Here is a 20,000-nt window from a genome sequence, read left to right on the forward strand (position 1 = left end):
CTTCGTCGCACTATGTCTGTCAGGTATGGCACACATGTCTAAGCCTGACAGCGACTGGTTAAAATGTTTGTCATGTTGCATCGATTGGTCATATTCCTGTAATGGAATTATTTAAGCATGTGCACAATGGGAAAATGTGACCCTGTCTAACAGCGAGCTGTAAGGAGGCGGATGCATGTGCGAAGAAGGGCAAGATTTAATAGGGGCAAATCCAGAATCAGAATCGTTAAGGCAGTCCAGGGTCGACATGGAGAGTATGTGGATACATGAGCTAACAAACAAACACACACAAAGGCAAACAGGGGAAGCAAGCTAAAACAAGACGCTAGGAAAACTCGGGGCTGGGAAACTCGAAGGCTAGGATAAACACACTAGGAAAACTCGGGGCTGGGAAACACGAAGGCTAGGATAAACACATAGGCACAGAGTACAAAGAAACACAACCACACGAAAGAAACATGCAAACACAATGAACTAAACACATTCAATGAACAGCCATGACCAAGGCACACAACAGAGTTTAAATACATTAACCAAAGGTAGAAATGAGGGACAGGTGCAAGCAATCAAACGAGGGGTGGAGAAAACGAAACTAAGGAACGGAACAAAAACACAAAACACAGGGAAACTACGGAAGCTGGAACATGGGAGGGACTAATCATGACACCCTGACTGTCTGAAGAACAGGAAGTCAGTATTAAATGCATTTATTAATTGATATGCATTTAGTAGTCTTCCCCATATATATTTATTTTAATAATTCCATAAATAGTCATTTTAATAATTCCATGTATAGTCATTTGAATAATTCTATATATAGCCATTTTATTAATTCCATAGTCATTTTAAAAATTCCACGTGTAGTCATTTTAATAATGAACTATATAGTCATTTTAATAATTCTATCAATAGTCATTTTATTAACTCATTATATAGTCATTTTAATAATTCCATAGTTATTTTAATAATTCCATAATTAAATTCGAGTGAATTGAATGCAGTAGTAAGAGCTCAGTGTATAGAGTAAACACAGGAATACAGTGCACTAGAGAGCAGGTCCAGACATCGGACCCCAGCGCAGGATGGCAAGAACCTGTGGACTTAAATAACAGAGAACAAAAAAGGAAAAACAAGGAACAGGTGTGTGGAATAACTAAGATGTGCGTGTTTGGGACCGTGGCAGGTGTGTGTGTGTTTGTGTGTGTGTGGGCGTGTCCCTCCTGTGGGGTGGACACCTACCTCTCATCAGTGTGGTACAGAAGCCCCAGTGTGCTAATCTGCATACAGGATAATCTCTCAATCTAATCTCATGTTCAGATTCCAGCCACGAACATTCATCATTAAAGCCTTTTTATTTAAACGGATGTTCTCGTGTCTATTTCAGAAAAACCATATAAATCTTGAACCATATTTGATTAAAAATAAAAACCTTTGTTTTACATTATTGATGGTAAAGTCTGTCTGTCTTGTTTCCTTCGCAGCAGTGTGAACAGTTTCTACGACACACCGACACAGAACCAAGCCATCTCCAGGCCGCTCCGGACGTCTCCACGGTTACAGAGGGCATCCATATTGGCTCGGTGAGCAGCGCACGATCGTGGGCATATCGCATGTTTCAGGACTTCCTGTCCCCTCTGCCTCAGCTGCAGAAGTGGTGGGACTCCACCCATCCCTTCACCAAACTGGTGAACAGAGACACGCCTCCAGCAGAGACACGCCTCCAGCTTGGATCAGAACATTTATCTGTTCCAATTCAACTACCTGGATTTTTCACGCCCATATGCAAATTATCCACTACAATTTCCTAATAAACTCTGAGTGTGATCACTACACTCTCCTAGTTTACTCTCCTAGAAAACTGAGCTTACTTCACTCATAGTAAATAATACTATAAAATCCTTTATATAGCACATTTCTACACAGTCAAAGTTGCTTTACAATTTAACAGAAAAAAAGCTAAAAAGAATAAAGTTGGGAGCAAAGTTAAAATATGAGTGTTAAAGTGTGAAAGGGCATGGCAGTCACATGTCCTGCAGGACAGCACTGCATGGTCTGCCCCTTACTGGTGACAGACTGGGTCTACTGGACCACCTTGTGGGTGTAACGGGGGCAGTAGAAGGTTTAGTCTTACCCTTGGGACCTACCAGAAAGGTAAGAAGCAAACCAGATATAAGTTGAACCAGAGGAACCTGGAATGGTGGTGAAGGAAGTTTCATGATTAGCAGTGTCAGACGCAGCACTGAGATCCAGAAGAATTTGAATGTTTATGGCAGCGGAGTTCCCAGAGTGGAGCAGATCTTCAGTAACGTTCACCACAGCGATCTCAGTGCTGTGAGGGGCAACACCAGAGAGGGATCACAGATATTATAGATGGTGAGGTAGTCTTGCAGTTGACAAGTTACGACTCTTTACAGCAATTTGGATGCAAATGGTAGGTTAGAAATTGGTCTGTAATTAGAGTGTTCGTGGGGGTCCAGGCCAGGTTCCTTCAGAAAACTGCCACTACGGCAGTTTTAAGGGCAGATGGAATAAAGTGTTTATTATGAGACTAGGTGCCTTAAGATGTTTGCATATGGTGGCAAAGTAAACTCTGAGCGTGCTCAGTACACTCTGCTAGTAAACTCTGAGTGTGCTCACTACACTTTCCTAGTAAACTCCGAATGTGCTCACTACACAGTATTAGTAAACTCTGAGCGTGCTCATTACACTCAGCTAATAATCTCAGAACATGCTCACTACACACTATTAGTACATGCTCACTAAACACTATTAGTAAACTCTGAGCGTGCTCACTGCACTTGCCTAGTAAACTCCAAACATGCTCACTACACTTTCTAAGTCTGAACGTGCTCACTACACTCTCCTAGTAAAGTCCGAATGTGCTCACTACACTCTCTTAGTAAACTCTCAGCATGCTCACTACACTCTCCTAGTAAACTCCGAATGTGCCCACTACAGTATTAGTAAACTCTGAGCATGCTCAATACACTCTTCTACTAAACTCAGAGCATGATCACTACACTGTCCTAGTAAACTCTGAACGTGCTCACTACACTCTACTAGTAATCTCCAAACATGCTCACTACACACTATTAGTACATGCTCACTAAACACTATTAGTAAACTCTGAGCGTGCTCACTATACTGTCCTAGTAAACCCCAAACGTGCTCACTACACACTATTAGTAAATTCTGAGCATGCTCACTACACTGTCCTACTAAACTCTGAATGTGCTCACTACACTCTCCTAATAAACTCTGAGCGTGCTCACAACACTCTCCCAGTAATCTCTGAGCGTGCTCACTACATTCTCCTAGTATTCTGAACATGCTCACTACACTCTCCTAGTAAACCCCGAACATGCTCACTACACACTATTAGTATACTCTGAGAATGCTCACTACACTCTCCTAGTAAATTCCGAATATGCTCACTACACATTCCTAGTAAACTCTGAACGTGCTCACTACACTCTCCTAGTAAACGCCGAACGTCATCACTACACACTATTAGTAAACTCTGAGCGTGCTCACTACACTCTCCTACTAAAATCTGAGCATGGTCACTACACTCTCCTTGTAAACTCTGAGTGCGCTCACTACACTCTCCTAGTAAACCCCAAACATGCTCACTACACACACTATTAGTAAACTCTGAGCATGCTCACTACACTGTCCTAGTAAACTCTGAGGGTGCTCACTACACTCTCCTAGTAAATGCTTAGTGTGCTCACTATATTCTCCTAGTAAACTTAGAGCCTGCTCACTACACAATATTAGTAAACTTAGTACTTAGTACACTCTCCTAGTAAACCCCAAAAGTGCTCACTACACTCTCCTAGTAAACCCCAAACATGCTCACTACACACTATTAGTATACTCTGAGAATGCTCGCTACACTCTCCTATTATACTCTGAACGTGCTCACTACACTCTCCTAGTAAACTACACTCTCCTAGACTGTGCTCACTACACAGTATTAGTAAACCCCGAACATGCTCACTACACACTATTAGTAAACTCTGAGAATGCTCGCTACACTCTCCTATTATACTCTGAACGTGCTCACTACACTCTCCTAGACTGTGCTCACTACACAGTATTAGTAAACCCCGAACATGCTCACTACACACTATTAGTAAACTCTGAGAATGCTCGCTACACTCTCCTATTATACTCTGAACGTGCTCACTACACTCTCCTAGACTGTGCTCACTACACAGTATTAGTAAACCCCGAACATGCTCACTACACACTATTAGTAAACTCTGAGCATGCTCACTACACTCTCCTACTTATCTCTGAGCGTGCTTACAACACTCTCCTAGTAACCCCCGAACGATCTCACTACACTACACTCTGAGCATACTCACCACACTCTCCTAGTAAACTCTGAGCATGCTCACTACACTGTCCTAGTCAACTGAGCGTGCTCACTACACACTATTAGTAAACTCTGAGCATGCTCACTACACTCTCCTAGTAACTAAGAATGTGCTCACTACACTGTCCTAGTAAACTATGAATGTGCTCAATACTCACTATTTGTAAACTCTGAATGTGCTCACGACACTCTCCTAGTAACCCCCGAACGTTTTCACTACACAGTCCTAGTAAACTCTGAGCATGCTCACTACACTCGCCTAGTAAACTCTGAGCATGCTCACTACACTCTCCTAGTAACTAAGAATGTGCTCACTACACTGTCCTAGTAAACTATGAATGTGCTCAATACTCACTATTTGTAAACTCTGAATGTGCTCACGACACTCTCCTAGTAACCCCCGAACGTTTTCACTACACAGTCCTAGTAAACTCTGAGCATGCTCACTACACTCTCCTAGTAAAGTCTGAGCATGCTCACTACACTCGCCTAGTAAACTAAGAATGTGCTCACTACACTCTCCAAGTAAAGTATGATCGTGTTCACTACACTCTGCTAGTAAAATATGAACGTGCTCACTACACTACACTCCCCTAGTAAACTCTGTGCGTAGTAAACTACACACTCGTCAGAGGGTCATGCCTCATTCCTCTCTGCAGGATTTGAGCCTCTGTGTTTGGACTGTTTGTAAATAACATAAGTGCCTGTGATGATGATGTAGTTTAATTGACAGGGCTGCTAGGACACGCAAGCTTCCCTAAATAAAAATGACAGGGTCAGGAAATCTCAGCCAGAAACACTATTACTGTGCATTCTAAGAGGTTAAAATGACTCACTGTTTCTTTTCCTAAGGGCTCTGCCGTCTCTGCTGTGAAAACTCGTAATGACACAAGGCTGAAGGATTTACCCTTCAGCGCACTCCGGGACCAAGTAAATGGCTGCCAACCCGAGTCTTCTGCAAGCTCCGCCCCCTACCTACCCACGCAGTCAGTCCAGCGTAAGCAGCACCTGAACTCGTCAGGCGGCTTGTGGCGAGTGCGTTTCACTGGGCCCTGTTGTGGCCTCCTCTCCACAGCCTCCAAGCCACCTGGGGGCGCTACAGGAAATGCCACAAAGGTATGCCAGCAGTATCCAGAGCCAAACAGCGCCACCTCTGGCCAGCAGGAGATGCTGCAAGGACGGGTGGAGAGTGGCAGTTGCCCTGCTGAGGATGAGCATGGCTCAGTGCCTGCACCCGTCTCGGTGGAGGACGAGCTACAGCCCCTGGTGTTGGCGGAACACCGAGTGCAACCTTCCCTGGAAAACAAGCAGGGATATGAGAGTCCCATGAGATCGAGAGCTCTAGCTGGGAATCACGTCCGCCTAAACCGGGAGCCATTCGGAAATTTTGAAAAACACGTCAAGTAAGATTGGGCTGGGAGGCTGTATGGAAACGGTCATGTGACCTGCTGAGCCAATGGGTGAAGTGGACTGCTGATGAACACATGTGGCTGTGAGAAACTCAGTGGAATTCTCTCTCTGTCTGCCTGAATGGCTCCTAAAATGTGACCTAAGTTCCTTTAGGTCATAACAACTAAACATAGACTGTCTTTAACAGTCTCTAACCCTGAAATTTTACAAAGTATTTATTTATCTTAAAATACAGCATGGAATAAAAAAATACAACAAAATAAAAATACTACTAAGAATCATATAATTTCCTGAATACATAACTGAATGGAAGAGCATCCCAGTAGTTCCTGCTGTCCCTGTTAAATGACGCTGTGGCAGACACAAGACGCTAGAGCACTCGAGCGTAAACAGCAACAGTCTCAGAGATGAAGAGAAAAAGTCAAATATCTGCAGCCATGCTGGAGTGTGAACCCCTCCCCCACGCCTCCACACGTAAGAAACCCCTCCCCCAAACGTAGGAAACCCCTCCCCCACGCCTCCACACATAAGAAACCCCTCCCCCACGCCTCCACACGTAAGAAACCCCTCCCCCAAACGTAGGAAACCCCTCCCCCACGCCTCCACACGTGCACTGACAATAGCTCAGAGATGTAGTGCAACGCTCTGACATACTGCCTGTAGTGAAGATGTTATTTAATCCCCTGAGTTTATGGAAAGGCAGGCTGAATGAGGATTTAAGGATTTTATACTCTTGTTAGGATACTTTTTTGCTTCATATATATATATATATATATATATATATAATCTCTAGAAAGCAATAAAAAAGTATTCTAACAAGAGTATAATTGGGAAAACAAATGTACAATAAAGACAATACAACATGCAACAAACATGCAATAAACACCCAGTAAAACAAACAAATGAACATTTTATTGAGTGTTTATTGCATTTGAGTGTATAACAGACAAACACACACTCAAATGTGCAATAAACATGCCATAGTGTGCTGTAATAGCACCAGTAGTGCAGCTAACACTGGAAAGAACAGGATAGCTAGGGGCAAGATTTTAAAGGGCTCGTGTTCTGGCAGAGACCAGTGAGACGTGTGTATTCATATGGAGGACCAACTCTGCAGGATACACGCTGGGCAGACTGACCAGTAGCTCGGGAGAGAGAGTGTCATGGCATAGTTCAGATTCTCTGCCTTATGTTTGGATTTAGTTTAGTCACTAAGATCCCAATGAATCCCAAATATATATTACAATAATTCTATGACAGCGCATCCGGGTGTCTGTCTCTGACACAAGGAATAGAAACAGAATAACACAGTGTTCTGCACTCAACCACATGTTTATGACGGCTGTGGTGCTGTCAAATGTTTGGAGTTTGTTCAGCGTAAATAATTATCAATGAAAGTCAGATCCGTGTTGATCACATCCATTGAGTCTCAGTCGTTAAAGTCCTGGATTGGTAATCAGACAGTTGCCAGTTCAAGTCCCACCACTGCCAAGTTGCCACTGTTGGGCCCCTGAGCAAGACCCTTAACTCTCAATTACTGAAGTTGTACTCAGTCATAACTAAGTTGCTTTGGATAAAAGTGTCAGTCATAATTTTAAGTCTCTTTAGACAAACACATCAGCTAAACGCCATGTTGAGGAGCCATTCAAGTGGATCTTGAGGTGTCTGACTGGATGTTTGGTGGGGTTTGCTCATCTACTCATGCCTGATAAATGTTTAACCCTATTCCATATTTGCAAAAGTCATTAAGTGTGTGTGTTGCTTTGTTGTAATAGTTTTGATACTACTCAATATTATATAAGATTAACGAAGATGTTACATGTAATATTTACATTAGTGGAAATGTCATTTCCTAGATTGTGGATTGTAAAAGCTTTCACTACAAAATTCCCAAATCCTTTTTTGAAACTCTACGTCCATCCCGATGAGCCTGGCTAACACACAGCTGTGTTGTGTACCCGCACCCGTACTGCACGGTCCAGACATCTCGTGCGCGTCTGGTCCCTTATCCACGAGCGTGGGTCTCCTTACGTCCTTACGTCCTGTGCACGCCGTCATTTAGGATGTGCTCGTCTCGCGCCCATCGCTTTGATTGACACGTGATCTTTGTTGCGCAACTCTTAATGCTGCTATATAACTCACACATGCTGTCGAATATTAACGGACCCTTATGGGCTAGCACGTATGCACATGCAATGTCGTCATATATCTCGGTTTGTTGTATCATGTGAAGTGAAATGCATTGCCGTAATATTCTAATGTACGGGGGGAGCTGTAACTAACAAATAAACATTTATATGCATTTGGCTAATGCATCATTCCTGGGGGGCAAAAAAAAAAAAATCGTTTTAAAATTTTTTTTTGTTTTCTAACTTCATTGCTGCCATAGCGACAACTGTCGATGTAAACAGATGTGTCATTAATACTGTTCACTAGTAAGATGCCACTCTAGTTTGAGGTCAGAGCCCAGCATGCCCCAACGCCAGTGGCACAACCTTGGACTAACCTCTCACCCTCGTGTTTGGCGTGTTTGTTTAATACCAGAGTAATCGCACTCAAGGTTGTTTATATGATGCTCTTTATTAGTGCAGTACACATTGTTTTTAGATTGTTTCTACAGCACATTAGGGGTGTTTTATTAGTCCAGAGAGGCACTATTATTCCTACAGACATCAGCTTAAACGGCACTAGTCTAGATGCCTTTGTTTACATTCTGCCTACTCTGATAAAGTACAAGGATAGAAAGGAGAGTTTTCCACGTGATGTCCCCTCTGAGGTAGAAGTACAGAGACCCTTTTTACCAGAAAGGAGAGGAGTAGAAATATGGAATACATTTAATATTTCCCTTTTCATAATACAAAGGGCCAGAACAGGAGCCACCCCCACACACGCACACACACACCCACACACGCGCGCGCACCCACACACACCCCTTGCGAGAGTGAGCTCAACACAGGGTTTGACTTGGAGGTCAGACCCTAATCTTAGCCTCTGAGGAATGCAGTGGTGTGAGAAATTACCCTCACACCCCCACACCCCTTGCGAGAGTGAGCTCAACAACACAGGGTTTGACTTGGAGATCAGACCCTAATCTTAGCCTCTGAGGAATGCAGTGGTGTGAGAAACTACCCCCCCACACACACACACACACCCCCACACGCCGCCACACGCACCCACCCACACAATGATTTAAAAGGCCTTACTGATGGTCACATCAGCTTGTGGCAGCAGTAACTGAAATGCCATCACACACACAGATACTGCTGCCGTCACACATTAGCCACAGACTCAGGCACATCAGAGCCACTCCAGCTGCTGGACTCAGCCTCAGCCTGACTCGCTCAGCTGCTGGACTCAGCCTCAGCCTGACTCGCTCAGCTGCTGGACTCAGCCTCAGCCTGACTCGCTCAGCAGCTGGACTGGCAGGTTCTGTCTGTTTCTGGGGAACTGCAGCTCAAAACCAATCTTTCCAAAAAGCAAAAAAACAAAAACAACCCCCCCCCCCCCACAAAAATCCCAAAACCAAGGATGCTGGAATACATAAAAATACCAAAAAAAAAAAAAATCTCACTTCTACTTCACCACTGGATACACAGGCCCTCATTAGTTTTTAATACTGAATGGTTAAATTGGTTTATTTTGAGCTTGGTCCATTTTTCAGCAGTAAACAGAAAGACTGAAAGGGTTCAAACAGCTTCGGTAAGGCCAGCATGCCGCTCGGGTAGGACCCATTTAGTGAAGTGCCATCTTTGCCAAGGTGATATTATACTGACACAGTAACAACCATTTCTCATCAGGATGTAGGAAACTTCACTTAAACTAATAAACCTGATCAAAAACAATCCAGCAGTACCCTGGAAGACCAGGAGCCCAGACACAGACATCCAGAACCATTCAAACAGGTCCACTGTTGGGTGTACATGCTGGAGAACACGGGCACACTGCGCACATACACACAGGAAACAAACACAGCTTCAGTTCAACACTTTAAACAAACAGGATCAGGTTAGAATACGTCCATCAGATCAGGTGATTATCCACCGCAAAGAATCACAAAATGACCGTCGCTCAACCCCATATCTCTCTCTGTCTCTCTCTCTCACACACACACACACACACACAAAATCCTTATTGGACAAGATTACAATGAGGAAAACATCATTTAAACAACAGAGACAAGTTGAGCACAAGTGCTCATGACACAGCCTGTGTGTGTGTGTGTGTGTGTCCCAGGAGAGCAGTGGGGTAGAGGGCAGCAGCTCCTCTGGTGTGAGGCCAGGGGCTAAAGCGTAGCATCACCACACCCCGCTGACATTTGGCCTTCTGCAGAGGGCAGACTGGCACTAGGTCCGTGTGCTTGGGCTTCAAATGCCCAGTGGGGCACACAGCTAAACACAGCCGAGCTCCTCCAACGGCTGCGCTGTCTGGGTTCGACTAAAGTGTGGAAGCACTAGATTCGGACCACAACCAGAACCACTAGAACCAGCTGCAGTCGGCCGATATGAGGACATTAACAAGCTCTGCTGTATGGCTTACATGTGGGCTACCGCTGGGCTCCATCTACCCATGTGACGAGGGGCCCCATTCACAGTACAGATGTCTCTTTCTGATTGCCAATTCAATTTGATTTTAAAATGAAACCTTTAAACTAGTGATTTTACACAATAAACAACCTGAATGAACTTTCAGAAAAAGTGCAGTAAGAGTATCTATACACACGGACATCTGTGCACCTGGATTTAACGCCCACATGATCGACTTTGCATAAGTGTAACGTACAGTAATACCAATTTACTACCTAGAGAAGAAAAGCGCTAAACTCAGAGCCACCATATGGCCAGCCCTCATTTGTAGAGAGTGATCAGGCTCCTCCCCCCAGAGGCGTGGCTCCTGCGTGTCCGAGAGAGACAAATACGTAGATTCAGTTCTTGAACCTGGTTTGCTCACATATGTGGTTGAATTTCCTAAGAAGGGAGGGGAGGGGGGATGAGAGGTTACTTTTGTTTAATTTACTCCAGTAGTTAACAGAAAACTCCCCGTTTTCACGCTAGCACAAGTTCATTATACACATGACAGGCAGTGAAAATGAGACCTTGAAGATACATAGCAACACCTAGTAAAATTCTACCTCTGCTGGTAGAAAAATGAATTACACAAAAATACTGAAACCATTTAGTTGCTGGCAATTTATTCTGCCTGCCAGAGTTGCAACATTATATAATGTAGGGAAATGATTGGGGAATAAGTTAGTATAGTGTAGGGAAGTGATTGGGGAATAAGTTAGTATAGTGTAGGGAAGTGATTGGGGAATAAGTTAGTATAGTGTAGGGAAGTGATTGGGGAATAAGTTAGTATAGTGTAGGGAAGTGATTGGGGAATAAGTTAGTATAGTGTAGGGAAGTGATTGGGGAATAAGTTAGTATAGTGTAGGGAAATAATTCAGGAATAAGTTAGTATAGTGTAGGGAAGTGATTGGGGAATAAGTTAGTATAGTGTAGGGAAATAATTCAGGAATAAGTTAGTATAGTGTAGGGAAGTGATTGGGGAATAAGCTAGTATAGTGTAGGGAAATAATTCAGGAATAAGTTAGTATAGTGTAGGGAAGTGATTGGGGAATAAGTTAGTATAGTGTAGGGAAATAATTCAGGAATAAGTTAGTATAGTGCAGGGAAGTGATTGGGGAATAAGTTAGTATAGTGTAGGGAAATAATTCAGGAATAAGTTAGTATAGTGTAGGGAAGTGATTGGGGAATAAGCTAGTATAGTGTAGGCGACTGATTTAGGAATAAGTTACAAAATTTTTTATTCTTTGCAAAGATAAAACAAAAGCTCAACCATATATAGCAAAGTCGAATAAACAACACACTCGCTGGGAATTCGTCCTGTCTGTGAGGACACCAACACACTTACATGGCGTGGTGAACTTTGACCTGTGTGCGACAGTTGCGTCCCCAGTAGCAGTCGGGTCTGGAGGTCACACAGGCTGCAAGGACAGACACACTTCCTAAATCAGCAGTATGCAAGGCTCAACCCTGACCACCTGTGTGTGTGTGTGTGTGTGTGTGTGTGTGTGCACGCGCGCGTGTGTGAGTGTGCGCGCGTGAGTATGTGTTTGTGCGCGCGCGTGAGTATGTGTGTGTGCGTGCGCGTATGTGTGTGTGTGTGTGTGCACGTGCGTGCGTGTGCATGCGTGTGTGTACGTGCGTATGTGTGCGCGCGTGCATGTGCGCGTGCGTCTGTTTGCGTGCGTGCGCGTGCATGCGTGTGTGTACGTGCGTATGTGTGTGCGCGCGTGCACGTGCGCGTTTGCGTGCGTGCGCGTGCATGCATGTGCGCGTGCGTGCGCGTGTATGTGCATGTGTGTGCGCGTGTATGTGTGCGCGCGTACGTGTATGTGTGTGCGTGCGTGTTGCGTGCGTGCGTGTTGCGTGCGTGCGTGTATGTGTGTGCGTGGGGCAGTACCTGGAAGTTCATTAGCAGGGATGTTTTCTCTGTATTTGTAGGCGAGCTCTTTAAAGGAACGCAGACCACAGCAGTAACACAGGAGAGAGTCTGCACTGACACGGTAATCTGAGAGAGAGTGAATGAGTGTGTAAGAGAGTGAGTGAGTGAGTGAGTGAAGTACTAGTACCAGTCAGCTGTGAATGGATTATGTAATGGAAGGTGGCGTGCGTAGGGCACTGGTGTACCAGAGAGGTGGTAAAGGCCCTGCTGTGTGGCTGCCAGAGCTTCCTGTAGCATCTCCTTCCAGGTCACTCCTCTGGAGGTCAGATAATTCTGACACAGCGGGAAAAAGTCGTTTAAGTGCCCTGAAAAACTGAAGATGTACAACTAACAGAAAACACATCTCAGGGGCTTCGTTTCAGGTCACGGCTGTTAAAACAATGATTGAGATCACCAAGGAAATGAGGTAGATACGTATGTGAGGTAGTAACATGTATGTGCTACTATAGTGTAGATTGTTTACACGGTGGAAGGTGAAGTTTCTACCTGAAGGATTTCAGACTCATAGTTGTTGTTGTTGAGGACTCCATCCAGACATTTAGCAGTGAGGTTCAGATCTGCAGCCACAAACACAGACCCTCAGACTAGTTTCAACACTACAGCCAGCGAAGGGTGAGGAGTCTGTCAAACAACCGCTAGCAGACATGTGTGAGGGTCATAGGAAATGGGGGGGGGGGTTCACACTGGTGATGTTTCAACCAATCAGCCTTACCACTAAAACGTGCCAGGCAACCCTGACATCCAATTCGCTGGCAGCCCCAGTAAAGATGGCAGAAAGGCCTCTGGCACACCATACCTAAGGAGGTGGAAGAACTGGGCATTCAAGCACCAATCAGATCACAGAACTCACAGCTGCTCTGCGATTGGCTGTCGTGGGGACCACTTACAGTGCTGGGGGGAGCTCTGGGAACCAATGTGCTCAGCCCGACGGTCAGGCATGGGCTGGAGACAGCAGGTACAGATAAGATGGCTGCCCTGGGGGGGACACCTGTACTCCTGAGGGGCTGGAGACACAGACAGACACACAGACACAATTCTTCCTGTTCATATGAGCTGGTTATGGATTGTAAGGTACAGCCAAATACTGAGCCTGACGTGAGCATTACCTGTGCAGGTATCAGACGAGGTGGAGGGACCATCTCTAGGTGCTTTCACTGACCCCTCCTCCTGGGTGGAGCCACACAACCAAGCGGGGGAGATCACATCCTTGCAGTATCCTGGGCACTGCCTGCACGTCATGTAGGGTTGGCTGTAGGCACAACAGCGCAGTGCTCAGTATCTTAAGTCTGCCGCGTCACATACGGGGCAGGTCAAAACTGTCCCAGTTCCAATTATTGATCTGCGAAATGAATCTACAAGACCTGAATTTAAAACAATCTCGTGGATTGTAATTGAACTGAAAGATTTTATTAAAACAGACAAAGAACTATTCTCTGTTCCACTAGGGGGGCAAAAGGAAGCAATATACATTATAAGCTACTGACAAAAATGTACATTAGCAATGGGTTAGAAAAGGATAAAAACTGTATATACCAATTAAGAGAATTTCCCAGCATATATGTATCATTAAGCACACTTTCCCACAGTGTGTCTTTAAAAGGTTAATGGCCGAAGCAGGAGAGGTTTCGGACCTCACATCCGAGGCGTCGCTGTCGTTGTCTGAGAGCTCCAACAGGTAGTCGGAGCTTCCCTCCTCATCTGAGTACGAGCGCTCCACCCTGGGCTGCATCATGTCCCGGCTGATCTTATTCCGAGCGTCCATGCTGCGTACATCGTCCTCGCTGCGACACTTCTCTGAAGGAATGATAACACCGCAAAGTGAGAGACCAGGACACGCGAACTTTACATCTACAGACACCAAACTAAAGAAGAACACTCGTCAAACACTGGACAGAGCAGGGAGGAAGTCACGTGTGCAAGTCTGACTAACTCTGCACTACTAGAGGATTCCAGTTAGCAAGGCTGAGGGATCATGGACGCACGCGCACATGTTGTTATCAAGTCATCCACCAGGTGGCAGTCCAGCTCGAGCTCAAACTGATGGTGCTCTACTGCAGGTGCCTCGCCCTGTGTAAAAGGTGGAGGCAGAAAGCAGGTGTGGTGTGTGTGTGTGTTCACCTGGGTGCTGCAGTAGGTAGGCCTCCACCAGGTTGTTGAGGATGTGGTTCTTACGAATTCTCTCCACAGGACACCGACAGGTGGGGCAGAGGGAGGAGCGCTCCATCCACCCAGAATAACACGCAGCACAGAACGTGTGCATGCAGGGCTGCAGGCTACACATACACACATACACACACACCCTCTAGTTTACAGTCTATTGCTCTGTCACTTTACACTGATTCAACATGCAGCCCCCAGTCGCGCAGCCTCGCCTCGCCTTGCACAGTCGCGCAGCCTCACCTCACACAGTCGTGCAGCCTCACCTCGCCCCGCCCTCACCTCGTCCCGCCCCGCCTCGCCTCGCACAGTCGCGCAGCCTCACCTCACACAGTCGTGCAGCAGGTCCTGACAGATGATACAGGTGAGCGATTCCTCCATCTTGTCCATTTTTGCTGCTTCCCCACCGTCCTTCACTGTAGTGGGAGGGGCTGCTGGCATGGCCACGCCCACAGCAGGTTCTTCGACAGAGGACGCGAACACGGACTGGCCCGCTAACAGCAGGGGGGGGGGTGACTTTACACTGCACACCTGTAGCACCTCCACACTGTGGACAAAGCCTGCAGAAATTACAGGTATTGTGTCACCTGGGTCACTAGTCTTCAGTCTTTTGCGGTCGGGTTCCACGCCCTCCTCCGTCTGTCTCTCTTCCCATGCTTGGAGGGTCTGCGTCAGGGTTAAGGGCCCCTCAGGGACCTTCAGCTCAGCAGAAGTCTCTGTCTTCACATCAACATATCCTGTAATCCAGAGCAACCACTTCCTCAGAGCCCCGGACCACAGCTCAGACACTTCCTGCCAAAGTACACGCTGACATCCACCAACGCAGGTCTTAAAACTGTAAAATCACATCTGCATCAAATCTGACTCACTCACAGCAAGACTGAAGATGTCTGCTTCAAGGCCATCAACAGGAAAAACCAAGTATCTGATTATTAGTGTGTTTATATTAATCAAACTTGACCAAACGTTAAGCTCTGCAGTGAGCAAACCATTCTGTGGCCCCTTGATGTGATATGAATGAATGAATGAATGAAGTTATATTTATTTATTGCCTTTCACAGAACCCAAGATCACTTTACCATTAAACAAACAAAGCACCGTGATGCCGCAACTAAAAACTAGTTCACGTGACTTTTTTTAAGATTAAAGACTGGATAACACAAGCGCTGTGACTGATCAGGATAACCAATGCTGCGAGGTCTTGGACAGGTCGTTTCCATATTACAATCTTCTGCAGTATCAGAATCGCAATATCGCTATATATTGTGATATATTACCAAATGAAAAATTGTTCCGCACCATCAAAGACCCACAGCCTTTCACAGGCCTAGCAGTCCAGCCCAGCACGGTCCCCCTCACCTGACACAGCGGCAGGACGTGGCTTGCTGGAGGTGGCGTACAGGTGGGGTCTGCAGCTAGACGTGGACGGCTGAGACTGGCCCTCCTGGGATGGGGAAGTAAGCGTAACAGGTACCACTGGGGCAGGATCCACGTCCACAGGGCTGTAGACCACGGAGCCCCTCACCCTCATGGGGTCTACACACGATCACAGACAGGTACATCATTTTAGCATCTAGAAAACAGGCCAAAGGACCTCCATGACCTGCTACACACACCTTCACCTATGAAGACATGCTTCAAGTCAAGTCAAATGTATTTCTACAGCATTTTGGGAGTGTTTGGGCTACAAAGTGGCCAACAGTTCCCTGAACTCTCCAGTTCTTTGCAGAATGTCGATAAGTCCTGAATGGCAACACACAGCCTATGAAGTATCTTATACTGTGTGTGCTGGTTGTACTGACATTTACTGGTTGTACTGTGTGTAGTAGTTATACTGTGTCAAGTCAAATGTATTTCTATAGCATTTTTACAACAGATGTGGTCACAAAGCAGCTTTACAAATGTCAGAGTCCAAGCCCCCAGTGAGCAAGACAAGCGTGACAGTGGTGAGGAAAAACTCCCTGGAGCGAGAGGAACCGAAACTCAAAGGAGGGGTCCATCCTCCTCTGGCCAACAACGGTCACCAATATAGTCAATAAGGAGCAAAATAAGTAGAGTGATGAAGAGAAAAATAAGTAAATAATAATAAAGATGAAAAAACAAGCAATCATTGTCTTCCCTAGACTGAACCTGGTCCTCTACACCCTCTTGATTACATTACGCTGTTGGAGATCATTTATAAATGACTGCTTACTGTGTTTCTGTGGGTGCTGTATCTGTTTACTCTCTGGTCCTAGTTAAGATTCTCTACTTTCCTCACTACAGAACCAACCCACAGCACTGTGGTGAAATGGCCGCCCTGTACCAACACTGATCCCTTACGGTACTCTGCCTTAGACAAAAGCTGCTTTGCATAAACGACCTTGCTAAATGAATAATCATGAAATCAGATATGAGTCACGCACTCACCTGCCGTGTGCTGGGGGTCTGTGGGCCTGGGACTGAGTGCCTGATACACGTAAGCAATATCTGTAAAAAGCAACACCACCAGCACTGAACACAGTCGCCACAGTGACATCACACAACAGCCCCTCAAAAAACGTGCAAAACACAAGCCATTGTTTCAATGGAGCATAGCTGTTCCAGAACGTCGACTCCAAGCACAGAAAATCTGACTCACTCTGTTCAGGCTCGCTCTTACGGTACACAAAGTAGACGACATCGCCGCTGTGCAGCAAGTGGCTCTGTTTCTTCACCAGTTTGGACATGTTTATGACTGTGCCATTAGTGCTGTAATAAACAACAACAAACATGAGCACACACAAATGCACAGACATACACTTACCACCATTTACATGTTAGATGTGTGCAGCTGCCCGTAAGACTGAGTTCATCCCCAAACAGAAATGTAGCTGAAACAGTGTGAGACACATGCAGACTACAAATCCCATCTGCACAAGGGACCACGTTGGGTATTTGTCGTCTTGGTGCAACAGCAGTACTATGAAGACTCTCGTTACGTCAAATTAAGGGGGAAAAAAAGCCATGATCATGCTATAGAAACAGAACATGCGTGTGAGGATTACAAGCAGAGATCATTTATCCAGCACAAGTTCTGCCCAACAGCTCGGAAGTGTATAAACACTGACTGCTGCATGAACAAACAGTGCGGGTTCAGTCCATCAGCCTCTCCCTGACCGTTTAAGGACTTTGAAGAGATATAGTTGTGCAGAGAGCTCGCACGCCGTCACCGTTGGTCAGGGCAAATCACCAGCTGCCATGTTTGATCCTTTATGCTCATTTCATCATTGATTATAGTTAAAAGAACAGGCAGCGCTCAACAGAGCGGAGATGGTGAACCAGGACAGAATCGTGCAGACTGATGCATTTCTGCACACTCTACAACAATTTATTAAGGAAACAGATCAACTCCAGGTCTTGATGCACCAAACACATGGAGAGCCGAACACTAACACTAGTGCACTTTTGGAGATTCAACACTCTCACACCTCACGATGGATATGATCCTATCAAAGGTCCTGTTTTGTTTTTAAACTATGATGGTGTTGGTATTGTGATGTTGGTATTTTGGTTTACATTAGTGTTAAATTTCCCTTTCCAATGAAACTGCTTCTTGAAAACAAAAGGGTGACAATATTTAACTGATCAGCTGGTTAACTGAGTGGAGTTGGTTAGTTTGAGCATGACCTCAAACGTGCACGTGAACACAATAACGGTCACACAGCCTGCAGCCCACCCTTACCTCGTGTCCTCGAGCCACACCTGTCCAGAGGTCTGGTCCTGGCTGATTTTACAGTGATCGCCAGAGACCAGCTTATTAGCAGGAAAGGACAAGTCACAGCCTGGAAGGAAAGGATACAAACGCTGTGAGACGGATAAAAACACCTCCGCTCGCTTCCTGCAACATTCCTCTCTTCAGGAAGCAACTTTATACACACTTTTTGTTTTCTTTTTTCTTTCAAAATTGTAGTAAAGTGCACAGTTTCCAGAGAAACAGGACATATTCAAACAATGTTATTATTGAACTAATTCACCTAACCCAGACATGCATTTATATTACTTCATTCCAAGCTGGGAAGCAGACACAAGTGTTTAAAAAAAAAAAAACCAGACAGTTGTAGACAAAGTGACAGAGACAGAACTTTGCCATACAAAAACCTACTTAATATTCCGCACGCATGTAGTGAATAGACGCCTTTGTTCGGACGGGGAGGGGGTACTATAGACTGCGGATCGACCCTACAGAGGGCATTGTACACCACACACTCTGAATAAAACCGAGACACTGCTTAAGAGCGCCTATAACGTCTCCCAGAAAACACTGGAGAAAAAAAGCAAAACTGAATAGACTGTTACCAAGAATCTGTCAAATGGAAACGGTCGTTATGGAAAGCCCCCTGACTGGTTATGAAAGCGAAAGGAGCGCGCTTTAGCAGTTTTGTGAAACTTTGCTCAGTTAGTTGGCATGGACCGTAACTGGGTTTGGATCGTAGGGATGAAGACACCGTCGTCACCTTTCCTTCTCCCGATGGTGCACTCTCTGTTGACGAGCAGTAACGTCCCTTCCGAGTCCGGGGACGCGCCGACTCTGACCAGCCTTCCCCACGGCTGTCCGTGTGTCCGCTTCTCCATCTCCGTGTCTGTGCGTCACGTTATGTCATCTCACAGTAACAGTGGTGATGGGGGAAAGCAAAGCCCAGTTAACATCCGTCTTTACAGTCATGTAGGCAAATAGAAACACGTAAACGTGACGAGTCCACCCGCTCTAAGTAACGTTAAGAATGAATGCAGCTAAACACCTAAACAGCAGATAAACATCCAGATATGTAACTAAATAGCAAAGAGAGCAGCTATCAGACAACACGAAGGATAATAAAGTCGTGATACTGTGCAACCAGGCCGGTGAATCTAGTTTGATGTCTTGATAGCAAAAGCATTATGATGGCTAGACACCACCAACCACCGACACCGAAAAGGCGCAGATCCAGGAACACCACACGATCCAGTGCAGTAGTACGGGTACGGGTACGGGTTAGGGGTTAGATATGCTGCACTTCAGCCTGCGACAGTACGGACAGCAGGATTAACAAAAGGCCAGCAGCACTAAGGCTCCAGCTCGTTAGCCTGGGGCTAGCTGGGCTTTACACCACGTTGCGCTTTAACCGAGTGCACAGACGCGCGGCTGATCGGAATTCCCAAACTAATCCACATACACTACCTTTTTATTACTGCGATCACCGTGAGGTTTCCCCGCACTCGTCTTCTCGGTCCTTCAGTTGTGAACGCGAGTAAGAGGCACTTCCGGGGAAGCGGAGGTATTTACAGACATCAGCTGACCGGGAGGGGCGGGCATCGCCGTGGGAATGCCGCCACTACATCGGGATCCTGTGGGAATGTCGTCTATTTATCGGGATCCTGTGGGAATGCCGTGTCTACAGAACAAACCTCGCCTCCTGGACAGCTAGACTATACGCTGTTTAACGGTTTCTGGCTTGGATGTCAGTGCTTAACACAACAAAGTAAACGTTAAGGCACATACGAACGGATAAGACGTCCCAAAACGTTTATTAATACGTAAACAGAA

The 20,000-nt window shown here is 45.7% G+C and overlaps 2 protein-coding genes across 5 annotated transcripts in view; one reads left to right on the plus strand and one right to left on the minus strand.

Annotated features, from left to right (window-relative positions):
* Positions 1–8,100, plus strand: part of si:dkey-112e17.1 — a 24,744-nt gene extending 16,644 nt beyond the window's left edge. Inside the window, exons 6-7 of the mRNA XM_027026626.2 lie at positions 1,482–1,580; positions 5,237–8,100. Coding sequence (XP_026882427.2) covers positions 1,482–1,580; positions 5,237–5,791 — 654 coding nt within the window. The 3' untranslated portion in view covers positions 5,792–8,100. The remainder of the gene's footprint in view (positions 1–1,481; positions 1,581–5,236) is intronic.
* A 255-nt stretch (positions 8,101–8,355) lies between these two features.
* On the minus strand, positions 8,356–19,745 carry chfr (checkpoint with forkhead and ring finger domains, E3 ubiquitin protein ligase). 4 transcript variants are annotated; one of them, XM_035529637.1, is made up of 18 exons: positions 19,635–19,741; positions 18,931–19,077; positions 18,159–18,258; positions 17,076–17,185; positions 16,865–16,924; positions 15,815–15,991; positions 15,043–15,192; positions 14,781–14,949; positions 14,417–14,571; positions 13,930–14,092; positions 13,405–13,547; positions 13,186–13,302; positions 13,011–13,094; positions 12,785–12,855; positions 12,484–12,571; positions 12,257–12,364; positions 11,705–11,777; positions 8,356–10,758 (listed from the first exon to the last, which is right to left on the minus strand). In XM_035529637.1, the coding sequence occupies exons 2-18, from the start codon at positions 19,046–19,048 to the stop codon at positions 10,716–10,718; spliced, it is 1,929 nt and encodes a 642-aa protein (XP_035385530.1). In that variant the 5' UTR covers positions 19,049–19,077; positions 19,635–19,741; the 3' UTR covers positions 8,356–10,715. The 4 variants fall into 4 exon arrangements, with proteins under 4 accessions (XP_035385530.1, XP_035385529.1, XP_035385527.1 ...); XM_035529636.1 differs by having other exon boundaries at positions 14,781–15,192; positions 18,931–19,127; positions 19,635–19,745; XM_035529634.1 differs by having other exon boundaries at positions 14,781–15,192; positions 19,635–19,744.
* Positions 19,746–20,000: the final 255 nt, after the last annotated feature.

Source organism: Electrophorus electricus, chromosome 9 (assembly GCF_013358815.1).
Source record: "Electrophorus electricus isolate fEleEle1 chromosome 9, fEleEle1.pri, whole genome shotgun sequence".
In the NCBI taxonomy this organism is placed as follows: Eukaryota; Metazoa; Chordata; class Actinopteri; order Gymnotiformes; family Gymnotidae; genus Electrophorus; species Electrophorus electricus.

Coding starts and splice junctions, on each gene's coding strand:
- chfr (XM_035529636.1), bottom strand. CDS start 19,048: ATGGAGAAGCGGACACACGGACAGCCGTGGGGAAGGCTGGTCAGAGTC. Junction 16,925..17,075: donor TAAGAGCGAGCCTGAACAGA/GTGAGTCAGATT, acceptor TGCTTTTTACAG/ATATTGCTTACGTGTATCAG. Junction 11,778..12,256: donor CCCTGCTAATGAACTTCCAG/GTACTGCCCCAC, acceptor CTGTCCTTGCAG/CCTGTGTGACCTCCAGACCC.